This window comes from Pelobates fuscus, chromosome 7, assembly GCF_036172605.1.
Source record: "Pelobates fuscus isolate aPelFus1 chromosome 7, aPelFus1.pri, whole genome shotgun sequence".
NCBI lineage: Eukaryota > Metazoa > Chordata > Amphibia > Anura > Pelobatidae > Pelobates > Pelobates fuscus.
Window position 1 is genome coordinate 36,580,396 of NC_086323.1, and position 26,510 is coordinate 36,606,905.

The 26,510-nt window shown below is 42.7% G+C and overlaps 1 protein-coding gene across 2 annotated transcripts in view; it reads left to right on the top strand.

Moving 5' to 3' along the window:
• Positions 1-26,510, top strand: part of TNNI3K (TNNI3 interacting kinase) — a 203,524-nt gene that overhangs the window by 34,375 nt on the left and 142,639 nt on the right. For both annotated transcript variants that reach the window (XM_063427225.1, XM_063427226.1), the window contains 7 exons: positions 2,205-2,309; positions 2,737-2,831; positions 10,542-10,691; positions 13,441-13,527; positions 15,318-15,374; positions 20,202-20,294; positions 20,388-20,445. In XM_063427225.1, coding sequence (XP_063283295.1) covers positions 2,205-2,309; positions 2,737-2,831; positions 10,542-10,691; positions 13,441-13,527; positions 15,318-15,374; positions 20,202-20,294; positions 20,388-20,445 — 645 coding nt within the window. The remainder of the gene's footprint in view (positions 1-2,204; positions 2,310-2,736; positions 2,832-10,541; positions 10,692-13,440; positions 13,528-15,317; positions 15,375-20,201; positions 20,295-20,387; positions 20,446-26,510) is intronic.

Sequence of the window (26,510 nt, forward strand, 5' to 3'; positions counted from 1 at the left end):
CAGCACTCTGACACACAGCACTCTGACACACAGCACTCTGACACACAGCACTGTCACACACAGCACTCACACACAGCACTCACACACAGCACTCACACACAGCACTCACACACAGCACTCTCACACACAGCATACACAGCACTCTGACACACAGCACTGTCACACACCGCATACACAGCACTCTGACACACAGCACTGTCACACACCGCATACACAGCACTCTGACACACAGCACTGTCACACACATCACACACAGCACTCTCACACACAGCATCCATCACACACACATACTGCACCCCTTACATACACACAGAACCCCCCCAACACACTGCACCACACACATACACAATACTTCCAAATATATATATATATATATATATATATATATATACACATACACATATACACACACACACACACACTACACTCTTAACACACACACACTCTGGATCCCCTATACACACACTAGATTCCTTGTAAGCAAACGCATACTACACCCCTAAACACACACTTTCTACAAACACTACACCACCTATACACACACACTATAGCCTGTATGCACACACTTGCTATATCCCCTATACACACATTCTCTACAGCCCTGGCCACATATGCATCACATAACACCACAAACACAACATGACTAAAACCAACCTTATTACACAATACCACACCACAATCAGCTCACTCTACACACACGCAATACCACAAGCAGGCTCTAAACACATGCACAGTACTCTTCCCTAGCATTTTTGTCTCCGGGTATCCATTTATAGAGACACCAGAGACAAATTGCAAGGAGAGACAGTGCAAGCATGTTATTAAATTTGCTTGCGCTGTGCAGAACAAATACAGGGCTTTTTTTCTCATGCTAGAGCTCTTCAGCAGAGCTCTGCGCATGGTCTGCCCTGGAAGAGCATTGAACCAACATGCTCACTTTGAGAGGGGGCGTGCTTGTCATTGACAAAACACACCTTCTCTGCCCCGCCCCCTTTGTGGGCCGCTGTGATAGAAAAATGCCCGGGCCGAATTTTTCTCCCAGTCCGGCCCTGCCTGCAACATAAGTTTGAAACCGCAAGGGAAGTAATTAATGAATGCTCCCCTGGGTGTCCGCCCTTTCGTATAGATGAACGCCAATGATGTGCATTTGTATCCTGAAAGGAGACACTTGTCTTACAGGTTTTAGCACCGGAGTCTTGGGAACGGAGAGTGGTCGTGGAAGGTGCCCTGGTGGGGACGCCTTTGGGGCACTGGCTACTTTGGCAGGCTTTTCTGTGCCTGGGATACCTTTTTCTGTGTCTTGGCTTCCAGGTACAGAGGCTCCTGGGATATGACCCTTGTCCATTGGGATGAAAGGCCCCTTGCTTTCTGTACCTGGGAGACAAAGGGACAATGACCACCTTTCCTACGCTTTTGCTCCCAGGTACAGAGGCTCCTGGTATATGACCCCTGGTGACTTGAGATGAAAACCCCTTGCACGGTGATATGCATAAAAGCCGAGTGTGACTCAATAAAATTGTGTTGTACCTCTAGAACTGTGTGTAGTCCAATTACTGGGGGGAAGGAAAAGGTTCTCCTGATATTCTGAAATGGTTGCTGAATGGCTGAAGGAAGGGAATTAGCGAAGGTAACCAGAGATTGGTAAATGAAATACTATTTTGAAAACCCATGGTGATATCCTGTTTATAGAACTGATGTTCCCACGAGTACATAAGAAGGCGTGCCGGGTCTTGTGGCCAGAAGCCGGTGTCTTGCGATACTGGAACCGGGTCAAAGACGGAGAAGGCCAGAACTTCGAGCTGGAGTAATAAAATATGGCGGGAAAGACTAGAACAGAATTGATGGTTGTCGTGGCAACCTCTCACTCACACAGGAAATGGCATAGATAAGTTTGTATAGGGAAAAATCCTGCCATAAATTCAGGCCTATAGATATATATAGACATAGATAGATATTTATACAGCTACGTATACTCAGAGAAATACCCATTTGCACCTCTAAGTCTTTGGTGACCTGCACTTCATACTGATTACATTATACTGTTATCTAAAATTATGTGAGCAGGACCCTTTCCTGAATGCCAAATTTGTTTTGTCACAAGTAACATTGTGTTCTGTTTACCTGCTGTGTGGCACTGAGGAATTTGGTGACCGTTTATCAATAAAAATAATAATAGTGATTGATCTCTCCACCTTCATCAACAGAGCTTGTTACAATGGGAAATATGAGGTTGTAAAGGATCTGATTCAGTTAGCTGGCACAGAAAGTCTGCCAAAGGAGAACATTTTCAGTGAAACAGCCTTTCACAGGTAAATCCAAATTATAACTGGAACACTATCTAAACAAATAGTGGAGATAACATTTCAAAGGGCCATTCTTATTTTCAGTTTATTCAGCACAATCTATGAATGTCAGTGACAGTCTCTGTAGTCGTAACAATATAGTCCTTACAGAATGTACTCTGCCGTGAATATTCGCGTCATCACTCTAGAATGGAATATTTCACTTATTTAGTATCAGCCTGGTCCTATAGTATTCAGATCTGCAGTATGTATAGGATACCAGAGACAGGTTGGTACCATATAAATAACTGTATAATCGTTGCTACCAATGCACAATGTGTACTATATTTAATGTTGTGGTCTACTTGTGTGTTTGAGGTTACCGCTTATAAAATATCTGATATTAGGGCTCAAACAATATGAAAATATAACTAAAAAACATCCTCTTTTGCAGTGCATGCACCTATGGAAAGAACATTGAGATGATAAAATTTCTTCTTGATCAAAACATTGTAAACATTAATCACCAAGGAAGAGATGGACATACAGGTGAGATAGAGTTATGGAACATGTGCATATGCGTAATGACACAATAGAAGATAAGATACAGTCTTGTGTCCTCTTGGAGACTCAGAGAACAGAGTTATATTCTAATGTCACGGGTTTGGGGTGAAGGGGCTTGGTATGCAGAGATTTTATACAGACACAGTCACTGAATTAAAAGGTTTCATTTTGAAAACAAATAAATATAATGCAAAAGGGGGCGGGGCCTGACAGCCAAGATGGCCAGACGTGCTCTCTGAAAGCTCCAGCACCAGCAGGCAAAAAACAAAAATCCTGACCAAACAACAGAAGCCAGCAGCATTAGGTGCTTGGAAAATGACACAGAACCTCGGGGAACCAGGGAACAGAACGATACCTGTCCTGCACCGAACCGCATTACGAGTGTCTGAACTGGCCGTGCGGCCTAAACCGGAGCGGAACCTGCAGCATGGGGGAGGCGGCTGATCACCCTGCACAGGACCCACTCGCAAACGAGTAGCAAACAGGTACAGAGGCTTCTGGGATATGACCCCTGCCCATTGCTTGTGTGGCGGGCTTTCTGTACCTGGGAGACAAAGGGACAACGACCACCTTTCCCACACTTTCACTCCCAGGTACAGAGATATGACCCCTGGTGACTTGAGATGAAAACCCCTTGCACGGTGACATGCGTAAAAGCCGAGTGTGACTCCATAAAATTGTGTTGTACCTCCAGAACTGTGTGTAGTCCAGTTACTGGGGGGAAGGAAAAGGGTCTCCTGATATTCTGAAATGGTTCCTGAATGGCTGAAGGAAGGGAATTAGCGAAGGTAACCAGAGATTAGTAAATGAAATACTATTTTGAAAACCCATGGTGATATCCTGTTTATAGAACTGGCTTGCTAGCTAGTGCCAGTGACAAAGAACTTAACTGTCCCATGACAGGTGAGTGCCTGCTAATTGCCAATTGGCTAAGAGAGGCTTTACCTATGATTTGGCCCGTGGGGAAATGTGGCCACAATCGGTGTGGCGAGCGGGTGTCGGTTGACTACAGGCCACCCTGAGGACTGAGACCCAAGACCCTCACCTGAGCACCGGGGAAAGTTTTCAGTGCTGCAACACGGACTCTCAGTCTGCTAATCCCTGCTGACCTGGTGTCTCCTTCTAATCACTTACACCTTACTGGGATGCCTTTTGCACCTACCTGCATGGTTGTCGTGCCTAACCCTGGACTGCCGATGACTCTTTTTCCTGCAGATAAGCAAAGTTATTAGGGATTCTCTTATTAGTTTAAATATAATTTGTGTTAATAAGTCTAAGCCCTGGTTACCCTACCACAACGGCCCTCATCAGGCATTAACTCTGGCAAAAGCTTGAATATTATTCACTATTTATATTGAGCTTACTACTTCAGCTAAATAAAAAAGAAAATAAAGACTTTTACCAGAGTTCCAGCACTTGGCAAATGAAGAAAGGCTTGATTGAAGTTGTAGTAGAATTGCAGGAGATAGATCAAAGTTGGGACAGCATTGCAGGGGTTAACCACGGTTGAAACAGCATTGCAGGGGTTCACTAAGACTTAAGGCAGAATTCAGGCAGATAAGAGTTGATTCAGGGAATCCACAGGTGAGGGTAATCAACTCACTTCAGGTAGAATCTGGCTCTGTACTCCAGGGGAACAACAAAACAACTGAGCACAGACCCTAACATGGTCTGTGCTTAAACCCTTCCTGACCGCAGACATACCTGATACGTCAGTGGCAAATTTGAGCACTTGAAGGCTTTGAGCGCTGGAAGGCTATTTTACAATAACCCCCTCACTGCCGGGCACCCGAGTGATCGCTCCCCCAGGAGCGATTACTTCCAGGTTGCCCTACGTGGCGCTTGGCAGTGTAGAGAAGAGCATCAGAAGCCATCAGGCAGGCTTCCGATGCTCTGCCTGTACTGAGTGCCTCAAGTAATCTAAAGTTTATTAATAAAAATATCTATATAAGATTTATATATATAAATATATATACATTTATTATATCTATGTATAATATGGGTATATGTATTATATATAACGTCATACTAAGTGTATTTTTATTAATATATAAATATATTGATATAAAAATACACTTAGAGTAAAATTACATATGTATATATATATAATCACACAAAAATAAATTCAGAGTGGAAGCAAAGTGACAATAGTCCAAAAGCAGCTTGAACACCAATACGGAGTCTCTCTTTTCCGATCAGAAAACTGGATTAAAACAGGGGGGGTAGGTGCAGCAATTAGGTAATCCTTGACAAGGTATCTGTGGAGAGAACCAGAGAAGAAATAATAGTGTAGTATTTAAAACTGTAGTGGTGATAGGTAAGATAAAAGATTTGCACTGACACTTTCCTGGAGCTTCACTACAGCTCCAGTATATGCGCCAGGGCGGAATAATCCCTGCCTATGGATCAAGTGCAGAGGTAATTCTTCGAATTATAGGTGTGGTAGGGGGTATCCTCATAAAAAATAAACATATAAAAATCATATATAGGGAAGTATGTATAGCTATGAAACAAGGGTAGGTCAAAACTATGAAATGTACACTCACGTGTAATGGAGCCGTAAAACCTGGCTCCTCTGATAGCGCTTGAAGTGGTATGATCCTCACTCAAGGATACAGGTGTAAATATAAACATCGTAAAAAGGAGTGTAAGCAGAAATAAATAAGTTAAACCTACTCACATGCTAAAGAGCAAGTTCCGGTTTGCTCAATCCAAAGCGCTTGGGTGGTATGATCCCCACCAGGGATATAGCTCCAAACAATCCAACAGCAGCAAAGTTAGGTCCAATTAAAAAAGTACTTTAATATTAAAAAATAATAAAATTAATACAATATATAATAAAATAAAATAGTGATAAAAAAGTTATAAACCATACACTTAACGTGTTTCTCCTTGGATAGGCTTTACAGAGCATGGGTGGGCTGCTATGTCCATTTGTTAACTGAAAGCCACTGTTCCCCACACTGCTTTTAGGAAAACCTGTATGGGTTCCCCAGAGTTATGATAGCATGGGGTAATCCTGGGGCATGGTGGAGTACATAGCATACATCCCACCTAGTCCGCCCGCCAGAGGGGAGGTACACGACTTATGGCGGCAGGCACATGGCGACACACTGCCCAAGATGGCCGCCTACATGGGAGACAGCTCCGACTTCTCAGATGACCAAACCCTGGAACCAGGGGGCCCCCACTTACCTGCCCTGCGGGAACCAAACCCGAAACTGGCATCTACAACCTCCAAACTGGACTCAGCTCCGGTCACTAAGGCTGACATGCAGGAACTGCTGGCATGATTAAGGAGGGACCTCCAAACAGACATGGCAACGTTCCGCAGGGACCTGCAAGGCCTGACTGGCCGTATGGGAACCCTGGAAAGCGACTCCCACATTGCAAAAGCACAACTCACTCACCTACAAAAAGAGATTCACATGCTTCATCATCAGCAAATAGCCACTGAACGGCAGTTTGCTGCACTGGAGACCACAGGCGCAGCAACAATATCAAAATCAGAGGGGTAGCGGATACGGTACCCAATGCAGAGCTACCACACTTCATGAGAAGACTCCTAGCAGCGATACTGACCCCCAAACAGGCAAAAACGTGTTTAGGATCCCGAGACCAATAAAGGCAACTGCCATGGCCCCACAGGATCTGATAGCTCACTTCTAAATGGAGCATGACAAGGCTACAGTAATGGGAGCGCTCAGGGGGAAAACTCCATATAACTTTGAAAACTCATCTCTCACCTTCTATGCGGACTTATCAGGGAGCACTTTGGGGTGGCGCAAAACCTTGCAGCCCTTCACATCGCTCCTTCGTGAACGATACATCCACTACAGGTGGAAGGGATCCCACGTCCTGGCAGTCCTACAAGGCAGCACCGCGCACCCGATCCAAGACCTCGAAGGGGCTGAGGCCATACTAGAGACTCTGGGTCTCCCATGGGACGCTCTCACCAACAAGGGGTCGGGGACAACAGCCACGACACACATCTGGGATCCGGCTGGCACAGCCCCATTTGTGCCGCGAAGACCCCACACGGATGCATGCCAGGCAGTCACTACTTGAAATCGGGACACTGATCTTCATAGAGAGCCCTCTGCCAAAATTAGCACCCTGACCGCAAGAGTTTACACCGGAATATGTTTTACTTATGTTATAATTTATGCTATACTTTTCTACCCCCATCTCTAATCTAACACATACCAGGACACACTTTAATCAAATATCAACCCTACACCCGCTGACACACCTAGAATGCAGACCAGCATTCTCTACTTACACTGTCCCCATACGACCGGCACCCTGCTCTCACTTGACTAGCCGACTACCTACCACAGCACACGACTAGGGGCACCTCACTAGAGCTGACCTACACAGCAAGGAATCTGCATACCACCAAACACTGGCTTACCCATACACAGGGTACATGACACTGCAGCAAAGCTCCCCTGGATAGCACTAACAGCACCCGGCAGCCTGCTAAATGGAGGTGGCCGCCACCACGTTTCCCCTTATGGACATTTATCCCTCTGTACATAGTTCTAGATTGCGGTACGACCAGATATCCCTTTATTTACAACCCACATACGGCTAATGGGAACAGGACAGGGTAGAAAGGGTTTACCTTAAACTGGGCATCACTGTCCTGAGGTGGAGAGACACAGCGACAAATACACCTTGTTCGCCCTACCTAAAGTGAGGCACCTAACGTTACATTAGTATCTGGCACAATGTAGGGGAGTCTGCGCCTGCACGCGCAGTGTGAGCCCGCAGGAAAACAGGCCCCCGCTACACAGAGTCCCATTCAGTAGAACAAGGAACCTACCTACCTACACTCCAACTGCCACATAGACATGTCTCGCTCAAACTACAGGTCCCACGACTGGCCCCCACCACATATTGCACTGTGGCTGGGACAGTACAAGAAAGAGGCAGTGCTCCCATAACTAGCACTACAAAGACAGGTTCGCACTTACACCAAACACACCTTATCACACCCTTACCTCATGGAGGAAAGATCTGCCCACACACCCTTAACTAACCGGACACCCAAGACCTATTTAGCTACACGTTTGTTGGTTACTCAAACGTTACTCTTTTTATCTATTTTTAAAATGTGCAGCCTACTCAAAATGCTGACCAACTGTTATGTTATGCATATTTTGCTTATTCTGGCGCATGCACATGCTGTTGGGGCATTGCAGGCACAGCTATGTTATTTCCATGCACAACAAAAATAAAGAATAAAAAAAAAAAAAAAAAATATGACCAAAATGCTGGGCGAATCCCTGCATATATATTTTCAATGTACCAGTCAGTTTTCAGTAAGCCTTTCCCCTTTACATGCAATTACTTATTTTATATTTGTGCTTCATGTGGCCTGGATGTGATGGGCTAGTGGGGGGAGTGACACAGATGGCTCTCTCGCACTTTCTTTTCTATTACACAGATTGAGTGGTAGGGATTGTGACCTCATCATAATCTTTTTTGGAACCTAGCTATAGGTTTAGACCAAACTTTAGACCAGACTTTAGACTAAAACCAGCGCCATGCTGATGAGACTCACACAGTTAAAACTTCAGTTCATGGCTTGTTTCTGGTCACTATCTGGACCACAACCCACGTTATGGTTAAAAAAAAAAGTTGTGTTTAAAACTGCTTTCATTGCTATGGGAAACTGCAGAAATGTAGAATGAATTCAGTAACACAATGCCTGTCTGTGCTCATTTGCATATTAAGCTGTGAACTTTGGGATAGTTGTGAAAACATGATTTCTCGAGTTTCGGTGCCTAAGGAGGGCTTTTCAAAGTCCAGCTTGAGATATGCAGGTGATGCATAACAGAAATGTTTCTAATTACAGACAGAGAAAGACATGGCGTTGCATCATATGATTCCCAGATCTGTGAAACCAGGGCACAATTCTCCTGCTTCTCTGATTTTATTTCAGTAAAGAAAGACAGATTGTACAGTGCTCCAAGGTTTCCTGGCTCTAAAGATATATTGCATTCTGACTAACTGAGACCCCAATTCTTACTCCACTTTTATTTCTAGTATTATAATTTAATGTTAAGCAGCAGCATAATGAAATAGTAATTTTGTAACAAAAGCTTGTAAATAAACATCCAAACAACATTTATATGAATAATGTAAATCAGCTGAATTATTTTACTGAAAACACACTTCCAAAAGTAGATAAGAGACGAATGTCATACACACATCATACAAAATCCTATGAACTGCCCCCAAGACATGAAAGATTGTGTTTGTTTGCTAAACTGTTTGTTATAGTGTGTTAAAGGGACACTATAACAACTTTAGCCTATTGAAGTGGTTTTGGTGTATATATCATGCCCCTGCAGTCTCACGGCTCAATTCTCTGTCATTTTGGAGTTAAATCACTTTGTTGATGCAGCCCTAGCCAAACCTCCTTGCATGTGACTTGCACAGCCTTCCAAAACACTTACTCTAAAGAGTCATCTAATGTTTGTACATCATTATTGCAAATTCTGTTTAATTTTACATTTCTTATCTCCTGCTCTGTTAATAGCTTGCTAGATCCTCCAGGAGTCTCCTGTATGTAATTAAAGTTAATTTTGCAGATCAGGAGATACAAACTGTTAAAGTAAGTTACATCTGATTTGAAACTTAAAAAAAAACATTGTTGTCATGCAGGCGGTGTCAGTCACAGCCATGGGAAGGTGTGGCAAGGGCTGCATAAACAAAAACAAAAGTTATTTAACTCCTAAATGACAGAGAATTGAGGTGTGGAACTTCAGAGGCATGATCTATACACAAAAACGGCTTCATTAACCCCTTAAGGACCAAACTTCTGGAATAAAAGGGAATCATGACATGTCACACACGTCATGTGTCCTTAAGGGGTTAAACTAAAGTTGTTTTGGTAACTAAAGTGTCCCTTTAAGATTTAAGATGCAAACTTTTATTCCACCTCTATTACACTGTCCTAGATTTCTTAGCTCTGTTGCCAACTCGCCTTATCTCACTATCTAGTAAATTAACCCTACTGTGTGTTTCTCCCAACACATCTCTGCAATAAACTGTTCTAACTGTCAAAATAATAATATAAAACCATGGAAACTGGACCAAATATTTGCTTTTCTCTGATATTCAAGTATGATCTAGGAGTGAAACTGTATTGTTACCCAACTTAATGGGACTTTACTTCTTGACCTCTGAAGGCAGGAAGAATGGAAGACTTTTCCAGGAATCATACCAGCTTAGTTCAATATCTTAGTGAGATGGAATAGACAAAACAATTTAGATCAATCATAAAGAAGCCCTGTTGGTGACATTACTAGGTTACATTAAAAAGTTAAACAAAATTAACTCTTCAAAGTAAAATTGAAAGGGACGTGAATTATCATCCTTTCGATCTTCTTCTTAAGGATCCCTATCTACTCTTTACAATGACTTGTTTTCTTCCCTCAATGTATTATTTTTGTTTTGAGACTATCATTCAATCTGATTCTTTCCTGCTGGCAGAATAAGTACCAACACGTTGGCTGTTTTAAAATAAAATCATATTGTCCTTTCACCACATTGTAATTTGCTGTATAATATGTTTTCCCAGGAAGAGTATCAATCTTGGTTTTATGGTGCTTCAGTACGCCTCTATTATCCTCATGTAATATGAATCTTTCTTGAAGACACTTCTCTCCCCAATGTTTTCAGGATTACATTGTGCCTGCTATCATGGCCACATCCGCCTCGTTCAGTTTTTGCTTGACAACGGAGCAGACATGAATCTGGTGGCTTGCGATCCCAGTAGATCTAGCGGTGAGAAAGATGAGCAGACGTGTCTGATGTGGGCTTACGAGAAAGGTATACAAATTGATGTGTCGTAAAACCTTAATAGAAAGATTGATTGTCCAATATCACTTCTGGTGGGATCATGAAACAGTGAACTGACAGCATTGATAGGAAAAATATCCACTTCTTGCCATATAAAATGAGTACGCTCAACTAAATTTCATTAGATGGAGACGGTAACTTTTTTTCACAGACAATGTACCTAAAACATGAGCGTGCTAAATCAGGATGAAACTAGAGAGAGCCGGGCACCGAGGTTGATGCAATTATCTTTATATCCGCTGACACAGTATCAAATAATATATATTTTACCTGCCTGAGGGGAAATGGAAGGTCAGACACTATGAATTACAAAAGTAATATCAAGAACACATTTTATGTGTCATTCATTTTACACGACTCTGGGTAGATTAAAGGGGGAATATGCCTAAGAATGGACCCTGTCCTGTATAAAAGAGCATTTTCTGCTACCCATAGATATATGTAAACAATTCCAAAACATAAAAGCAATAATTTACTTTTGAAAGAGCTAAAGGAAGCAGATATTCTTTGCAGGTGTTGACTAAGAACAAGTAAGGCTTACAGGAAACGCTATGAATATTTGCTTGAGTATTTCACTTTATGAACATTACAAATGCATTTACTTTCCATGAAATAAGCTACCAAGGTAATTCCAGGGGAAGCTATGAGCGGACCATAAAAGAGAATGCGGTGCATCATTAAGGTAACTGAGGTCCAGCGTGGGTCAAAAAAATCTAAAGAATATTGAACAACATATACCCATCCAGATAAAAGTATGACATTATTCTAAATTAGTAAATTTAACTGCAAGACATACATATTTAGACATATGCATATATAAAAATAGTTACATTTGTTTGCAGTATGTCTGTATTACTTTAAATGGGGAATGGGAATAAAAATAGGAAGAATGGGTAAAGTTCTATGGCAGTCACAGAAATTACTAGACGTTATTTGGAGTTCAAGATCTTTTGATCAAATTGGTAAATCTACTTCAGTCAGTCAACTGTAAACACATGAGGAGAAGCAACTCACAGACCAGGATTACTGTCCCATTTGTTTGAGCATTTGTTGAACAGTAATAAAAGAGAGACCATCTGATTGGAGCAGAGCAGCGTTTTGCCGTGCATGCACTCTAGCCTCCCGATGCTCTCCTATGAGAAAGCATTGGATTGGTTGAGATCATCGAGCTCGATGATCTCACCAAAGAGGCAGAGCTTCCCAAGGAAACCATCACTGCGAGGGAGAAAAGGTCCATAAACACACCTTCTTAATCCAGGCAGCCTGGGGCCGACCACTATAGCATTAAGAATACACATTTGTATTCCTAACGCTATGGTGTTCCTTTAAATGTAAAATTCTCTTTAATTTGAATTCCTGTCAATTCTCACTATAAAAAAAAACCCTGTCAGTCAATGTCTAAATAGTGATTCCTGAAAAATGGTTTCAGGAATCAGGGTGACACATATTGTATAGAACAACAGATATCAGTTAATTATCAACCTGCCTAGTGCATCTTTGGTGCTAAGAGATCCACAAATAGAAATACCTTAAAATAAATGGGTTACGACTGCCACTTTTAGCAAAACACAAGATACTGAAGTATTCGAAGGACTGGAAAAAACAATGCATGGTCTAATGAATTCTGGTTTGATGGGAGGACTAACGATTGGCAAATTGTTACCCGTCATATAAATAAAACAGGAACAACATTTACCACTAGTTATCTGGACATCATTGCCAATAAGGTACATTCTTATATGGTAGCAGATGTTTCCAGCAGAGTTAGGATTACTCAGGAATGTTTTTTTTTTTTACAAGCAAGTGAATTCAGCTTAACGCAGAAGGTGCTCAGTCAAATTCAACCCAGCAGAGCATCTGTGAGGTGAGATGAGGTGAGCAAGCAATCTGGAGCCAAGACTCACCACCGACAAATTTGTCACAACTGCGGGAATCATTAAATGAACAGGTACAGATAAAGTAAGGTTGTTTTGTGAGTAAAACTTAGGCAAGTCAAGATTGTTGTGAAGGTGTTCCAAATGTTTTGTACACTCATCGTGAATTATAGTGCTTTTCGTTCATCATGACATGAAAAGCATAACAGTTTATGGGCTCTGGAGAAATGTCAATAATTCAGAACGGACAGAGAAAACCTAGTTCCAACAATGCATTACTGGCAATTATTAGCAGAAAATGCTTTAGCACAAAAATGGTTAACACGAGTCTAGTACTTAGGCCTTTAACCCCTTAAGGACACATGACATGTGTGGCATGTCATGATTCCCTTTTATTCCAGAAGTTTGGTCCTTAAGGGGTTAAAGAACCTTAACTTGATATTATGTTGTTTTTATTTTCATCAAAGTGCCAGCTATGCTGTCTGCTGTGAGCATCAGTTAATATTTTCAATATTTTTTCCCTTTTATCATCGTCTATTAACTGAAGCTCTAAATAACGAGAGCTGAAATTCAACCGTTGAGAGACGAAAAGGTTAATCTTGCAAAAGGAAGAAGAAAGTGTCAGAACAGGCTGGGGAAAGAAAGAAAACAACAGCTGAGCCAAATTAAAACTTTACCCTTTATTTCTTCTGTGTCTTTTCGCAGACAGTCACTCAGTGCATATTGAGAGATCCCAGCCAATGCATGACAGTTGAAAGCTATTTGATGTTGCTGACAGAAGGAGCCCACAAGGGCTGAAATGACAAGTTAAAACCTCACAGAGAATCCTCTCTGCTGTTTTCCAGGTCACGATGGAATTGTAACGCTACTGAAACATTATAAGCGGCCCCTGGATGAATCTCCCTGTAATGAGTATTCTCAACCCGGTGGAGGTATTTAGCATCAATATGTTCTATTTTAAGAGCTGTGTGCCCTTCACTAACATAACTCAAAACAGCTATAAGTAAAAAAAAAATGGGCAAAGGCTTCCGTTGCGTGTTTATGTAAAGGACATATTGATTAGTATAACTAAACCTTAATCCTTAATCATTAGCTATGCAACCAGTGCTCAGACTGCCGCCATAAATTTTACATTTTTTATACTCATCTGAAATAAAATATTTATTCGCAGTATGGGTCAATTTTTAATAGATTTCTTCATTGATGAAACAGTAACCATAAATTGGACTTTATTGCTGCACTGCTGGTCCAATCCTGGTCTGAATCAAGTTTTTAATTTCCGTGGTTGAAAGTTGCACTTAAAGAGGAAGTGTCACCTTCCTGTTTGTCACAGTTATTCTGTTATTCATTCATGCAAATTATGTTGAAGCAGTTCCTTTTGTCAGGTGTACACTAGAGGTAAGTAGAAACAAACTTACCTCCACTGCACGTTTTAATGATTGGTGTCACCATCTTCTTGAGATGGAAGAAATAGGTTTAAAGGAACACTTGAGGTCCACCAAGCATCACTCCATACCTGACCTCTTCTTTGAGCTAAGCCCGGTCTTACATGGCTTAGCTCACTGGCTGAGAATGATCTGCTGCAGGAAAGCTCCTTTCAGCAGAGAGTAGGTGTGAAGTGGCATCTGGTGGATTCCTCGAAAAAGTGAAACCGTTACTGAACTTACTAAACCAAGACACTCCAGGCACTATACCCACTACATGGCATTTTAGTGATTATGGTGCTTAAAATGTCCCTTTAACACAAAAACCTAAATTATTGCTCATGCTCATTTGCAAGTTCTAGAATGACATGCATGAATGCATGAGACTTAATTTGCATTAGAGCCAGGCTGTGCCAGAACAGTCTTGCATTTGATGTAACTGAAAGTATTAAAAACAAACACAGAGGTTTATAAGGAAAAAATAAAAGAACAAAATAAAAATAAGAATAAAAATACTAACTAATAGATTTATTTTTGTTGGTTGGTAAAGAGTTATTGCAAACAGAGTAATAATTTTGTTGCAGAGTTGCTTTATCAAATGGGCAATATGGAGCATTAGTCCATGGCCAATAATTCAAGAAAACCGAATCCCACTCATTGTGCTTCTAAGGCGGGCAGATTAGTAATATTAGATATAATACAATATGTAAAAGGATCCCAGATGATAGAACAGACAGGGTTGTTAGCTAAATGTACACCGGTGATTGGGTTGGGCTAATGAATAATATAGTCATTGCCCCTACCCAAGAGTAAAAAAAAGGTTTTAATGCAGGGTTAATTTCAGGGGTTTTCCGCAGATTTTAGGTTAAACAGCAAATTTCTTCAAATCATGGTTCCAGATTTACTACTTCAGCCAAAACTATAAAAAGTAATGTTCAGTTGCTGATGATGCACAGTTTAGTGAACAAACCGAATGGTATCACCAACTTTGGTTAAATAAGACCTTGGTCACAGTTCAGGGAGTAATATTAGTATTATTAATTTATTACTACATGAAATGGAAATTGGTAAATATTTTTTATTCACTGTGAATAAAGCATAATTATAATTGTTGTGTTATTTTCCTACATGCTGAGTTAACGTGCTAAAATGGTTGATAACAAGGTTTTATTTCATGAATCAGAACATATTGCATGAAATCCCATTTACCAGTATTGAGCCTGGTTAGTAGAATTGTTGGTGGAAGCAATTTAAAGGGGCATGTTTCAATCACAGCATCTCATTATGTTTTCTTTTAGATGGTTCCTATGTATCCGTTCCGTCTCCTCTTGGGAAAATTAAAAGCATGACTAAAGGTAATCAATAACTACCTGGCATGTTAACCAAAATATATATATATTTTTCCTGATTCTCCAATCTCTATCTGATTCTCTCTGATCCTGTAGTTTCATCTGCATTGGAATAAAGTAGAGTTTGTTCATATATACTACATTTATGTATGAATTGCATGTTACATTGTGTATCTATATATCGCGTATCTATGTATGTTCACTCTTAAAAGGCAGTAGTATACACACGTTACGAAATGGCGATGGGGGTTTCCTGATGGTTTATCTGTGTGAAGATGAAAAACACAGTGAAATTTCCAAATTAAAACCCACATGTAATACTAGCAAAAATATCTGGGATTTTCGTAAAATGCAATTTAATCATTGCTCTTCCGCTTAACTGCAACTTTAAATATTTAAAATGCTGCAGAACCGAGGTGGAGCCAGACCTCTCATGGAGAAAGACGTGTGAGCCATTAGCTCTCTTTCCCCCGAGTTTATAATCTGCTTCCATCGGCAAACATTCTGCACATCCAGCTGAATTTCCACCCAAAACCTACAGCCACTAACCCCACTGACCTTGAGAAACATGGGGGGCACGAAAAAAAAAAAAGACCAGACGCCACTGTTGCACCACCGTGCATCTTTATTCCGCACGGAAGACCATCTTCGAACCAAGGTGTAACAGGCTCAGGCTTAGACACAGATGAAAGTGAGACCATGTCGGAACCTGATGCCCCTCTCACTAAAAGAGAACGGTGAAAACTGCTGAGGGAGGCCACAGGGGACATCAAGTCTTACACAGCTGTAGAGCTGGAAAGACAAGTGGCAGACCTCAAAGTCGACGTCGAAGGTCGACGTTGAAGCACTCACCTCCAGGACGAATGACACGGAGGTCCAGGTCAGTAACCTACTTACCAAAACTGCAATTCACGACCAAGACCTTTCAGACCTGCAAGACAAGAACCTGCAACTGGAGGATGGCCTGGAGGATCTCAGCAACAGATCCCGCTGGAGCAACGTTCGATTTAGGGGCCTAACGAAAGGTGAAAAACAAAATGCTGCTCCCCACACTTACAGGACTCTTCAAGTCTCTCCTCCCTGAAACCTCCGACCAGGAGCTCAAGATGGAGCGAGCACACATTGCCCTGTTCCCCCCAATACTCACCTCCTCCAACCCCAGAGATGTGATCATAAAAATGCTCCATTTCACCACCAAAGAAAATATGATGAAAATCAGGAGAGACAACCCACCCACAGTCCAAGGCCAAATGCTACATTTCTTTCAAGATCTGCCCCCTCAACACTCCATAAAAGAAGAGACCAAAAGCCTCTCACCACCGTGCTGACCCAGCACGAGTGGCGCTACATGTGGGCCACCCATTCAAACTTGTTGCCAGAAAAGACAATCAATCTTACACCCTGCACTCCATAGCTGAAATGAAGGACTTTGCCGCCCACCTAGACATTGAACTTCAACAACACCTTCAAGACGCACAGATGGGAAGAGCTCCGAACCTGAAAGACAGAAGCTGCAAGATCCCCCTCCCGCCACGCCAAAACCTACGCAAGAGACCAACCCGGCAAACAAGGGCTCATCAAGCCACCAAGCCACCTCATCAAGCCACCTTCTGAACTGTACTCAACACTCCCTCGGGAGTGAGCACTCCCTTGATACCCACTGTTCAAAGACTCTCCTGATATAAGGTCACAAGGGACTAGCCCCCCTTTATGATACTCACTGTTTCACATCTTTGTCTCCCCTTTTTTTTTCTCTCCTTTTTCTCTATTCCCCACATAGCATCTTAACCCTTTCAAAGTTTCCATCTGTATATCTTTATGTGCTTGATACAAGTTGACCCACTACCCCCCAAGAAGGGCACCCCACAGACAGGCTTCTACACAGCCAGGGCATGCTACTGCAGAACTGCACTATCAACCTGTCCAAGAACCAAAATCACTGGTGCACACTGTAAGGGGCCCTAATTACAACCCACCTACCGGGACCCAGACCCCTGCTAGGCACCTTGTCGATTCACCTCAAGCAATCCCACCAGGCCGTCAGGGACTAAACCAGAGACAAATTCCCTGGGCCAACCACCCCAACCTTACTATACCCCTGGGCCACACCGGTAGGGTACGATAAGCCCTCAGCCACCAATCACTCCCCCCTAATGCCACAGTGCACATCTCCGAACCACCCATGCCTCAGGCCAGCGACCAATTCTCCCCCACCAAACAGCCCTCCGATTCCACTCCACTCCTCAAGCGCAACCCGGCATGGGCACTGGGCATAGGCACTGGGCACTTGCAAGATCTAATGGAGCCAGATGACTCCCCCCAGAACACCAGAACCCCCACCCACACCCGACACCTAGGGGCCTTACGACAAACTAGACAACGGGCAGGAACTGGGAGGGTCACTGAAAGCACTCAAACACTGGGGTCACCCCAGGGACAGTAGGGCCTCGAACCCACTCCGCTCATAATGTTCCACATATATTCCAGTATGCCTATAATTTGTTATCTAAATGCTAAGAAAGCGCATATGTTCCGCCTTGGGCCCCCTTACGTTTTTGTTGTGACAAGTTATGATACTGTTATCTCTATACAATATACTTTTATGTATTTAACAGCCACAGACCCTCTTGGAACACGCCAATCATGGGATCCCCTGGGATCCTAGGTGTAAGACCAGGGATTTGCTCCACTGTTCTTACCACAACCCCCTAACTTCCTCACCCCACCTAACCCCCTCCCCCTTCAGGGACTTAAACTATCCCCCCTCCTCTCCCTCTCTCCGCTCACTCCCCCCACCTCCCCTCCCAGCTCCTACTCCCACACACATCTCCTACCACTCCCATCCTCCCACACAACCATGGACGTCGCCGGAGCCGGGTCCCCAAAGTGAAATCTAAAGAATAGTTCCCTTATAAAGTACCGACAGACACCTACACGACCGCCAATGACCATGCCAACCACTCTCAAATGTATATCCATTAATTGTAAGGGCCTCAACAATCCCTCAAAACACCACCAGCTCCTACGCTGGGCCAACAGGACGCGTGCTGACATTATCCTCCTTCAGTAAACACACTTTGCACACAACAGACCATTTCCACTAAAGAACCATCACTTCCATAACTACTACCCTGCAAACTCCCCCGAGGGCAAGGTCAGCGGAGTGGCAATCATGACCCGTAAACTGCATAGTGACCGACCCCCTAGGGAGATACATCAAAGCCTCTGGAAGGGCTGGATCACACAATGTCTGGATTACACAGATGAAGGGCCAGGACAAACTCCCACATCCAACCCCCAACAGCCCAAGCAGACAAACTGCCCCAATCATTTGCGTCACAACAACACCTAATAGACGTTTGGAGGATACAACACCCAATGACCCTCAACTTTACTTTCTACTCCCACCCCCACCAATCACACTCCCGCATTGACTTATTCCTGGTCTCTCTCTCCCTCATGGACTCAGTCATCACAACTGCCATAGGCTCCATCACATGGTCCGACCACGCAGACATCTCCCTCACAATTACTGTTCCCAATAGAGTATGCCCCTGGTCTTCGCGTCTCAACTCCACACTCCTGCATAACCCCTCCATCAAGAAAAACATCCAAATCACAATCAAAGATTACTTTACTCTTAATATGGACTCGGTCACCTCCAAAACCACACTATGGGCGACACATAAAATCGTCATAAGGGGCACAATCATTAGCCTTGCATCCGCTCACAAACAAACAACAACGTTGTTGTTAACAAACAAGCCCTCCAGTGGACCAAACACCTTTTCTACGAACAAAAAAAATCTCTTTTTGTTTAATCTTAATTGATGAGAACTCTGTGTGGAGGGAGGCTGTTAAAGGGACGCTGTAACTTCTTCATCTGAAAATAGTTTTAGCTCCTCATCATTTGACTGATGGTCAATTCTGAATAGGAATACCCGACTGGTCTCTTTTGCATACGACACAGGCTAACCCTAGACATCGACCCTAGCTTCTCATAGGTATTGGTCTTTTCAGTGTCTCCCAAGTAGAAAGGGCTTGTCTAAAAAATATCGTATTACAGCTGGTCAATCATTATAAAATAATATATTACTAATCAAAACACGCAGCTGTGGCCTCATTCCTTATATAACCACAAGACTTTCTGTTCATTGCTAATAATTCCTTCAGATTTTATCTTCTTGTTCCTAAAGCAACCACAGTCACTTTTGAATTTCTCATAATGATAATATCTTAATGAAATTTGTTTGCATAAAAATCTTCATTAGAAACAGAATCAGAAGATATCATTAAATAAAGCAATACTTCTACCGCTTACGGACAAGAAAACCTTTTGCAAAATGTTGCACAAAAAGTGACAGTTCTATTTTGACATAAGTTTATACAAATTTAAACTTTTATTTCGTTTGTTACATCCATTTAGGTTATCTAAGGATAGGAACTAAATATTCCAGTATGTCTTGAAAAAAATAAAGCATTCAGTCATGGCAGATAGCAGTTCTTTTTAAGCTAATTTTACTACAACTACTCAGAATATTTTTTTGGCATAAATATTCTATTAGTCTAGTCCGAGCAGATTGTCATTAGAATCTCGCTGTAATGTCGACAGACGCGTTAAAATAGCCAAGAAAACATGTTAGAACGCCTAATGTGGGCAAAATCCCAAAATGGAACAAATTTACAATGACCCTATTTAACTCCCAGAGCATGAGGTGAAGGCAAAGAGAAACGTTTGTTACAAGTCTGCTCTAAAACCCAGCACTTCAAAGGTTAAGGGGTTACCTTGTTTTGTTTTACACAGGAAATTTTGATTTTTGTTTTGTTTTGCAGAAAAAGCAGACGTGCTTCTCTTGAGAGCCAGTTTGCCCTCTCATTTTCACCTCCAGATGTCAGAAATTGAATTTCATGAAATAATTGGCTCAGGTGAGCGAAAAGACACATGCCATTCTTTGCAATGTGTATAAAAATATTTCTAAACAAACCAGCTGACAGAATCTTGTTTTTCCTCTGCTGTAGGTTCATTTGGAAAAGTTTACAAGGGAAGATGCAGGAATAAAGTTGTTGCGGTGAAAAGGTAAAGCTGAGCAAAGTGTAAACACTGTCAAATCTCATAATACTTTTTAATATTTGGAAATAGTGATGTCCCGAACTGTTCGCTGGCGAATAGTTCCAGGCGAACATCGCTTGTTCGCGTTCGCCACGGATGGCGAACACATGCGCTGTTCGGTCCGCCCCTATTCGTCATCATTGGTAAACTTTGGCCCTGCCTGCACCTCACAGTCAGCAGACACATTCCAGCCAATCAGCAGCAGACCCTCCCTCCCAGACCCTCCCACCTCCTGGACAGCATCCATTTTACATTCATTGTGAAGCTGCATTCTTAGTGAGAGTAGGGACAGTGTAGCTGCTGCTGATTTGATAGGGAAATTGATAGCTAGGCTAGTGTATTCAGTGTCCACTACAGTCCTGAAGGACTCACCTGATCTCTGCTGTAAGGACAGCACCCGAAAAAGCCCTTTTTAGGGCTAGAACATCAGTCTGCTTTTTCTTATTTATTTTTTTCTGTGTAATGTAATTGCAGTTGCCTGCCTGCCAGCCTGTGTCAGGCTCACAGCATATACTGTGCCCACTTGGCTAGTGCCACCACTCACTCATTGGTGTCACAATAACTTGCATTTAAAAAAAACAAAAAACTTTTTTTGACTGTAATATAATAGCAGTCAGTTTCCTTCACTAGTGTGCATTTCAGGGCCTGCCCAGTGCCACCACTCACTCACTGGTGTCACAATAGCTTGCATTTAACAAAAAAAAACTTTTTAGACTGTAATATAATGGTGATATAGTATTCTTTTAAGCAAACCAATAAGTTTGAATGACTATCTGTTCCTGACCAAATTAGAGATGATTAAATTGCATATACGCAGAAGTAAATTCACACTGACACGAGGTTCAGGTTAAATGAAAGAACTTCAGAAAATTTAATGGCATCTGTTAAAAAGTGGGTGCGCAGACCCTTATAAAGGCAAAATTACATCATTGTAGAAAATCAAGATATCAACAAGAAAACATTATCAATTGGCTTAGGTGTAGCCCTCCCCACTGGGTGTTACATCTCATGTCATAGCTGACGTCATGTCATTCTCCTCCAGGTTTCAACACCATCTTGCTGGCACGAGGAGCTCACTCGATGGGAGGGGGGCTTTGGCAGCTATCCATTTTGAGTAACTGGCAAGGTTAGCCCTCAAGGCCTTTTTAGCAATTATACATTTTATTAAGACTATCTGCTACAATGTTTCACTTAACAGGATCCTAGCATTTCCTGCTGACACACTATTTCTATGAACAAAGCATTCTTGTAAGATCTAAACTATGAGGCCTATGAAAGGAATATAAGAGTATATTATTAAAGGGGCCCAGTAAGGGTATAGTTTATGAGGGGCCTAATAATTCTACAACAGTCCCCCCTATAAAATGTTAATTACTAATAACTTTGTTAATATCAGAAGATTTGTTAGCCCAAAGACACATAAACCCCATGACCGCTAACTTGGTGTTAATGCAAAGTGCAAGTCTATCCCTTATCTGACCCTAACAGGCTGCAGCTCATCCGTCAGTACGGCTCTCGAACACTTCACTCCATGGGTATCCCGCGGTGGCTTGTCCACCACTTCTCCACACGGTAGACTAACCCATACAGACGGAAGCTGTCCCTTAGCTGTCCCTTCCTAGAATTTCTGCATTTCATCGTCATAGGGGAGAGTTTGTAGCGGAATACAGGGCGATGTGAGATCTTGATCACCAATTTCCAGATGAGTAAAGGTTGGTGTCGTTTGGTCTACAGTCTTCTGTAAGAACTTTCTGAGGCACGGGAGGACACAACAAACGAGAAGAGCAAGAATAAAAAGAAAAATTAGTAGAGCCATACCAATATGGACTAAAGCTTTCTGCCAACCAGTCATCCAACCAAACCATTTTTCCCAGGGATCTGTCACCCCAGAATTCTTTTTCAACTCTTCTGAGAGTTTATTTAATTTTTCTATGGCCAGGGTGACCTTACCATTAGGGCCTGTGTTTTCTGGAATGTAAGTGCAACAAGTCATGGTGTCGGGTAGTATTTTACATACACCCCCCTTCTCGGCTAGAATCATGTCTGAGGCCAGTCTGTTCTGGAAGGTCATCTGGGATGTGGCTTGTAGTTGTTCGGCTAAACCCTGGAGGGCATCCCTGGTATAGTTAACAAAGCGCTGTTGGTTATAATAGATATAATTTATCCAGTTAAGGTTTTTATTGGCAGTGACTATAGTGAATAGTGATTCAAAACCCACTGCAACTTCATCTCTGGCTTTAAATTCATTAGGTACTCACCTAGGCACTCCAATGGCATCTATGTAAACGTGTGGGTCAAAACTGCCTTTTACTGGGGTTTCTCGTTTGGCTCTGGCTGGTGCATGTGGTGGGCCGGGTGTATCAGTATGGTTATCGGAAATAATGTGTATGGGCATGATGACTTTAGCTAGGGCACACTCACCCCACCATTCAATCTCCAGTCTGGATCTTATCATTAAATCCCCACATATCCAGTAAATATCCCCCAGTGACCTGGTATGATGCTGTAGCAGGTGTTTGGGGACAGTTCTGTAGGTGGTACAATAACCTTTTGAAAAGTTACCCACAAAATTACCAGTTCCGTCATAGTTGGTATAGCAAGTATAATTACCTTTGTAAATTGTAACTCCATCTGGGGGTTTGACATTTCCAACTAAGAGAGGGTACTCTGCTGTCCATGCTCTGCAGAGGGACTGGTTTGAACCATAATTAAAGGCAAAAAGACTTCGAAAACAATTTTCTATTTCCAAAGGGATAGTTAAGGGGACGGTGCCAAGATGGGGTCGAGCACCTCCACATACATAACAGGCAGTTCTATTATGCTTATTGGCATTATATCTCATCCATTCTAACCACAAATTTATATCATTAAAGCCTGTTTCAGCGGCCATAGTATCTTCAAAAGTAGGGTTAGCCATGGCCATCATGTCCCTAAAGGACTGGATATGTGGTTTCAGTGGATTTGGGACCATATGTTCAGCCCCTTGCCACTCTGGAGAGTGACACATGTCTTTGAGATAAAAATGACCTAATTTGTTATAGGAACCTCTTCTCCAATACATTCCCATTACATATTGATCAGCATCCTCTGGGCCAGGATGTTCAATATTTAACATTAATTTCATAGGTGTACCTCCTCCAGGCTTTCTTAAAGTCATTCTTTGAAGGAGGGATCTACCATGGTCATCTACCTTTGATAAGGCGCTTTTTGGTTTGTAACCCCAGGCAGGCCCGGCATTCCATCCCGCCGCCCCCCAATGGTTACAGTTGTGCCCCCACTGTTTATCAACTACACAAACATAGGGGTCTTTTGCTTGTGGTATATCTTTATAAATGGCTTGAATCTGTGATTTAGGGAATGGGCAATCTACAATATCACAGTAATCAAAAGTAAAGGTGGCTACGCGGGTACATGATGAATTATACCAGAAGGTATACCCACTAGCATCTTTAGTAATGGCCACTTGCTGGGCTTTAAGGAGGCCAATGAAGGGGATTAGGTACCAGAAGTACATGGTTGTGCAGAATCAGCTTCCTCTGGAGCGGGTGTCTTTTTGCAATGGGAGGCGTGAATCCAATGTGGCCTACCAGCCAGCTTGACAGAGGTAGCGGTGATCAGGAGAACCTGGAATGGTCCCTCAAATCTTGGTTCCAGAGTGTGTTTTCGCACAAATTTCAGAATCAGGATCTGGAATTGAAGAGAAAACTTGGGCATGGATTTTGTTTAAGGCACTTGCAAGTTCAGTCACATAATCTACTAAAACATCAGTCTGAAGCTGCAGTTGTTGGGGAAAATAGCAACCTAGTCTGGGTGCAGTCCCAAATAGAATCTCATACGGGGTTTTCTCTGGGTGTATGTCTGACACTGAACAGGGCTATTGACACGCTTTCTGGCCAGGGCATTTTTGTTTCTTGTGACATTTTTAACATTCTAGTTTTCAAGGTACCATTCATACGCTCCACCTTACCACTACTCTGTGGGTGGTAAGGGGTATGAAAAGCAAGAGTCACTCCTAGAGCATTCCAAATTTCTTTGGTAACTGATGCTGTGAAGGCTGGACCTTGGTCACTTTCAATAACTTCCGGCAATCCGAATCTACACACAATTTCTGTAGGTAGACGTTGTGCTGTTGTTTTGGCAGTAATGTTAATCACTGGGTAGGCTTCTGGCCAGCCTGAGAACATGTCCACTATTACTAGTGCATATTCATAGTTGCCACTCTTTGGCATCTGGATATGATCTATCTGGATTCTTTGGAATGGATACATGGGTTTAGCCAGGTGTTTCAAGGGGACTTTAGCTGTTTTCCCAGGATTACATTTAGCACAGATGACACACGCCTTGCAGTAATTATTGATTAGCGTGGTAATTCCAGGAGCTTCATAGTACTTCTGTACAAGGGCATTCATCAGATCTTTTGATAAGTGTGCAGGGCCATGTGCCCATTGAACAACTGCTGGGTACAAACTCTTAGGGAGACAGAATCTGAGGTTGTTGTAATACACTCCATCCTTTAGAACAGCCCCTTTCTGTTTCCATTTTTGTATTTCTTCGGGGGCTACTGTAGCCTGTTGTTCTCGTAAGATCTTTAGATCGGTTGGAAGAGTCTGCAAAGTGAATATTGGAGTTTCTTCATTTCCGGACACTCTTCTTTCCACTTCCTGTGGTTCTCTTGCAGCTTGCTTTGCAGCTTGATCAGCTAGATGGTTGCCCTTTGCTTCATCCGAGTCCAACTTCCCATGTGCTTTTATCTTCAAAACAGCCACTTCTTCTGGAAGTAGGAGGGCGTCCATCAGCTCCTTAATTGCAAAACTGTGCTTGACTGGTGTACCGGCAGTGGTAAGAAATCCTCTTGTTTTCCAAATCAGTCCGAAGTCATGAGCCACGCCCAGTGCATATCTCGAATCTGTATAGATATTGGCGCGTTTTCCTTCAGAGATCTTGCATGCTGAAGTTAGAGCTTGTAATTCAGCTTCTTGTGCAGACTTTGTTGATGGTAGCGATGATGACTCAATAATTTCATCTGTTGTGGTGACGGCATATCCTGTATGATATTTTCCTTCTTCATCAGCATACCTGGAGCCGTCCACAAACAGGGTGATGTCAGGATCTGTTAGTGGATCCTCATGCACGGTTGGTAGGTGTGTTGTTTCCATTTTCATCTGTTCAAAGCAGTCATGGGGGGTTTCTTGATCATAGTCATGCTGTATGACCAGGTCTTCAAATTCTTCTTCCAGAAAGTAACGTGGCCATGCTCTTATATGTTCACGTTCAGTTGATGGATACCTGGTAACGCCTTTTTCTTGAAGCTGTGAAGTATCCATGGTGGCCCATAATTTCGCCATAGGCCCAAGATCACCCCATGACTTAGTCTTTGACTTGGTTACAGGGACATGTGGAATGGCTGTGTCCCAATGACGGTACAGGTGTTCAAGTTCATGTGGCAGTTGGACCAAAGCCATGCTGTTACCTTCAGTATCATAGTAGAAGTCCTGTAGGGTGAATGTTACCTCAACCAATTAAAAAAGTTCGTCTTCATAGTGAGGGTCAGGGTTGATGGTTGGTTTGTACCACATGGTGCAAAAAGCATATTCAGGCCCGTCACAGGGAGGCAAATTGGGGAGCAGTTTTGCAAGGTTGTGTGTAAGGAGTAGGACATATCCTTCATCCATGATGAATCCATAATAGGTACCCCCCTCAGGGAGTGGCAGAAGAGTGGACGGGTTTAAAACCTGGCATCTTTGGAGGGTGACGTTGTCAGGTAGTAGAAGACGACACTGGAGTCGAAGGTGTCTGGCAGCTGTGACATGTTTGATTTGGACCTGGTTAATAATTGCAGAAATATCATGAGGTGCCAAAACAGTAAGAGGGTAGCCAAGAACCAGGTCCCCAGTACACTCAATAAGTTCTTGAGCAGCAAAGACAGCACGAAGGCAAGAGGGGGTACCTCTGGCTACGATATCCAGTTGACAGGAGAAGAATCCAATAGGTCTCTGACGTCCGCCAGGACCATGTGGTTGAGTGAGGAGGCC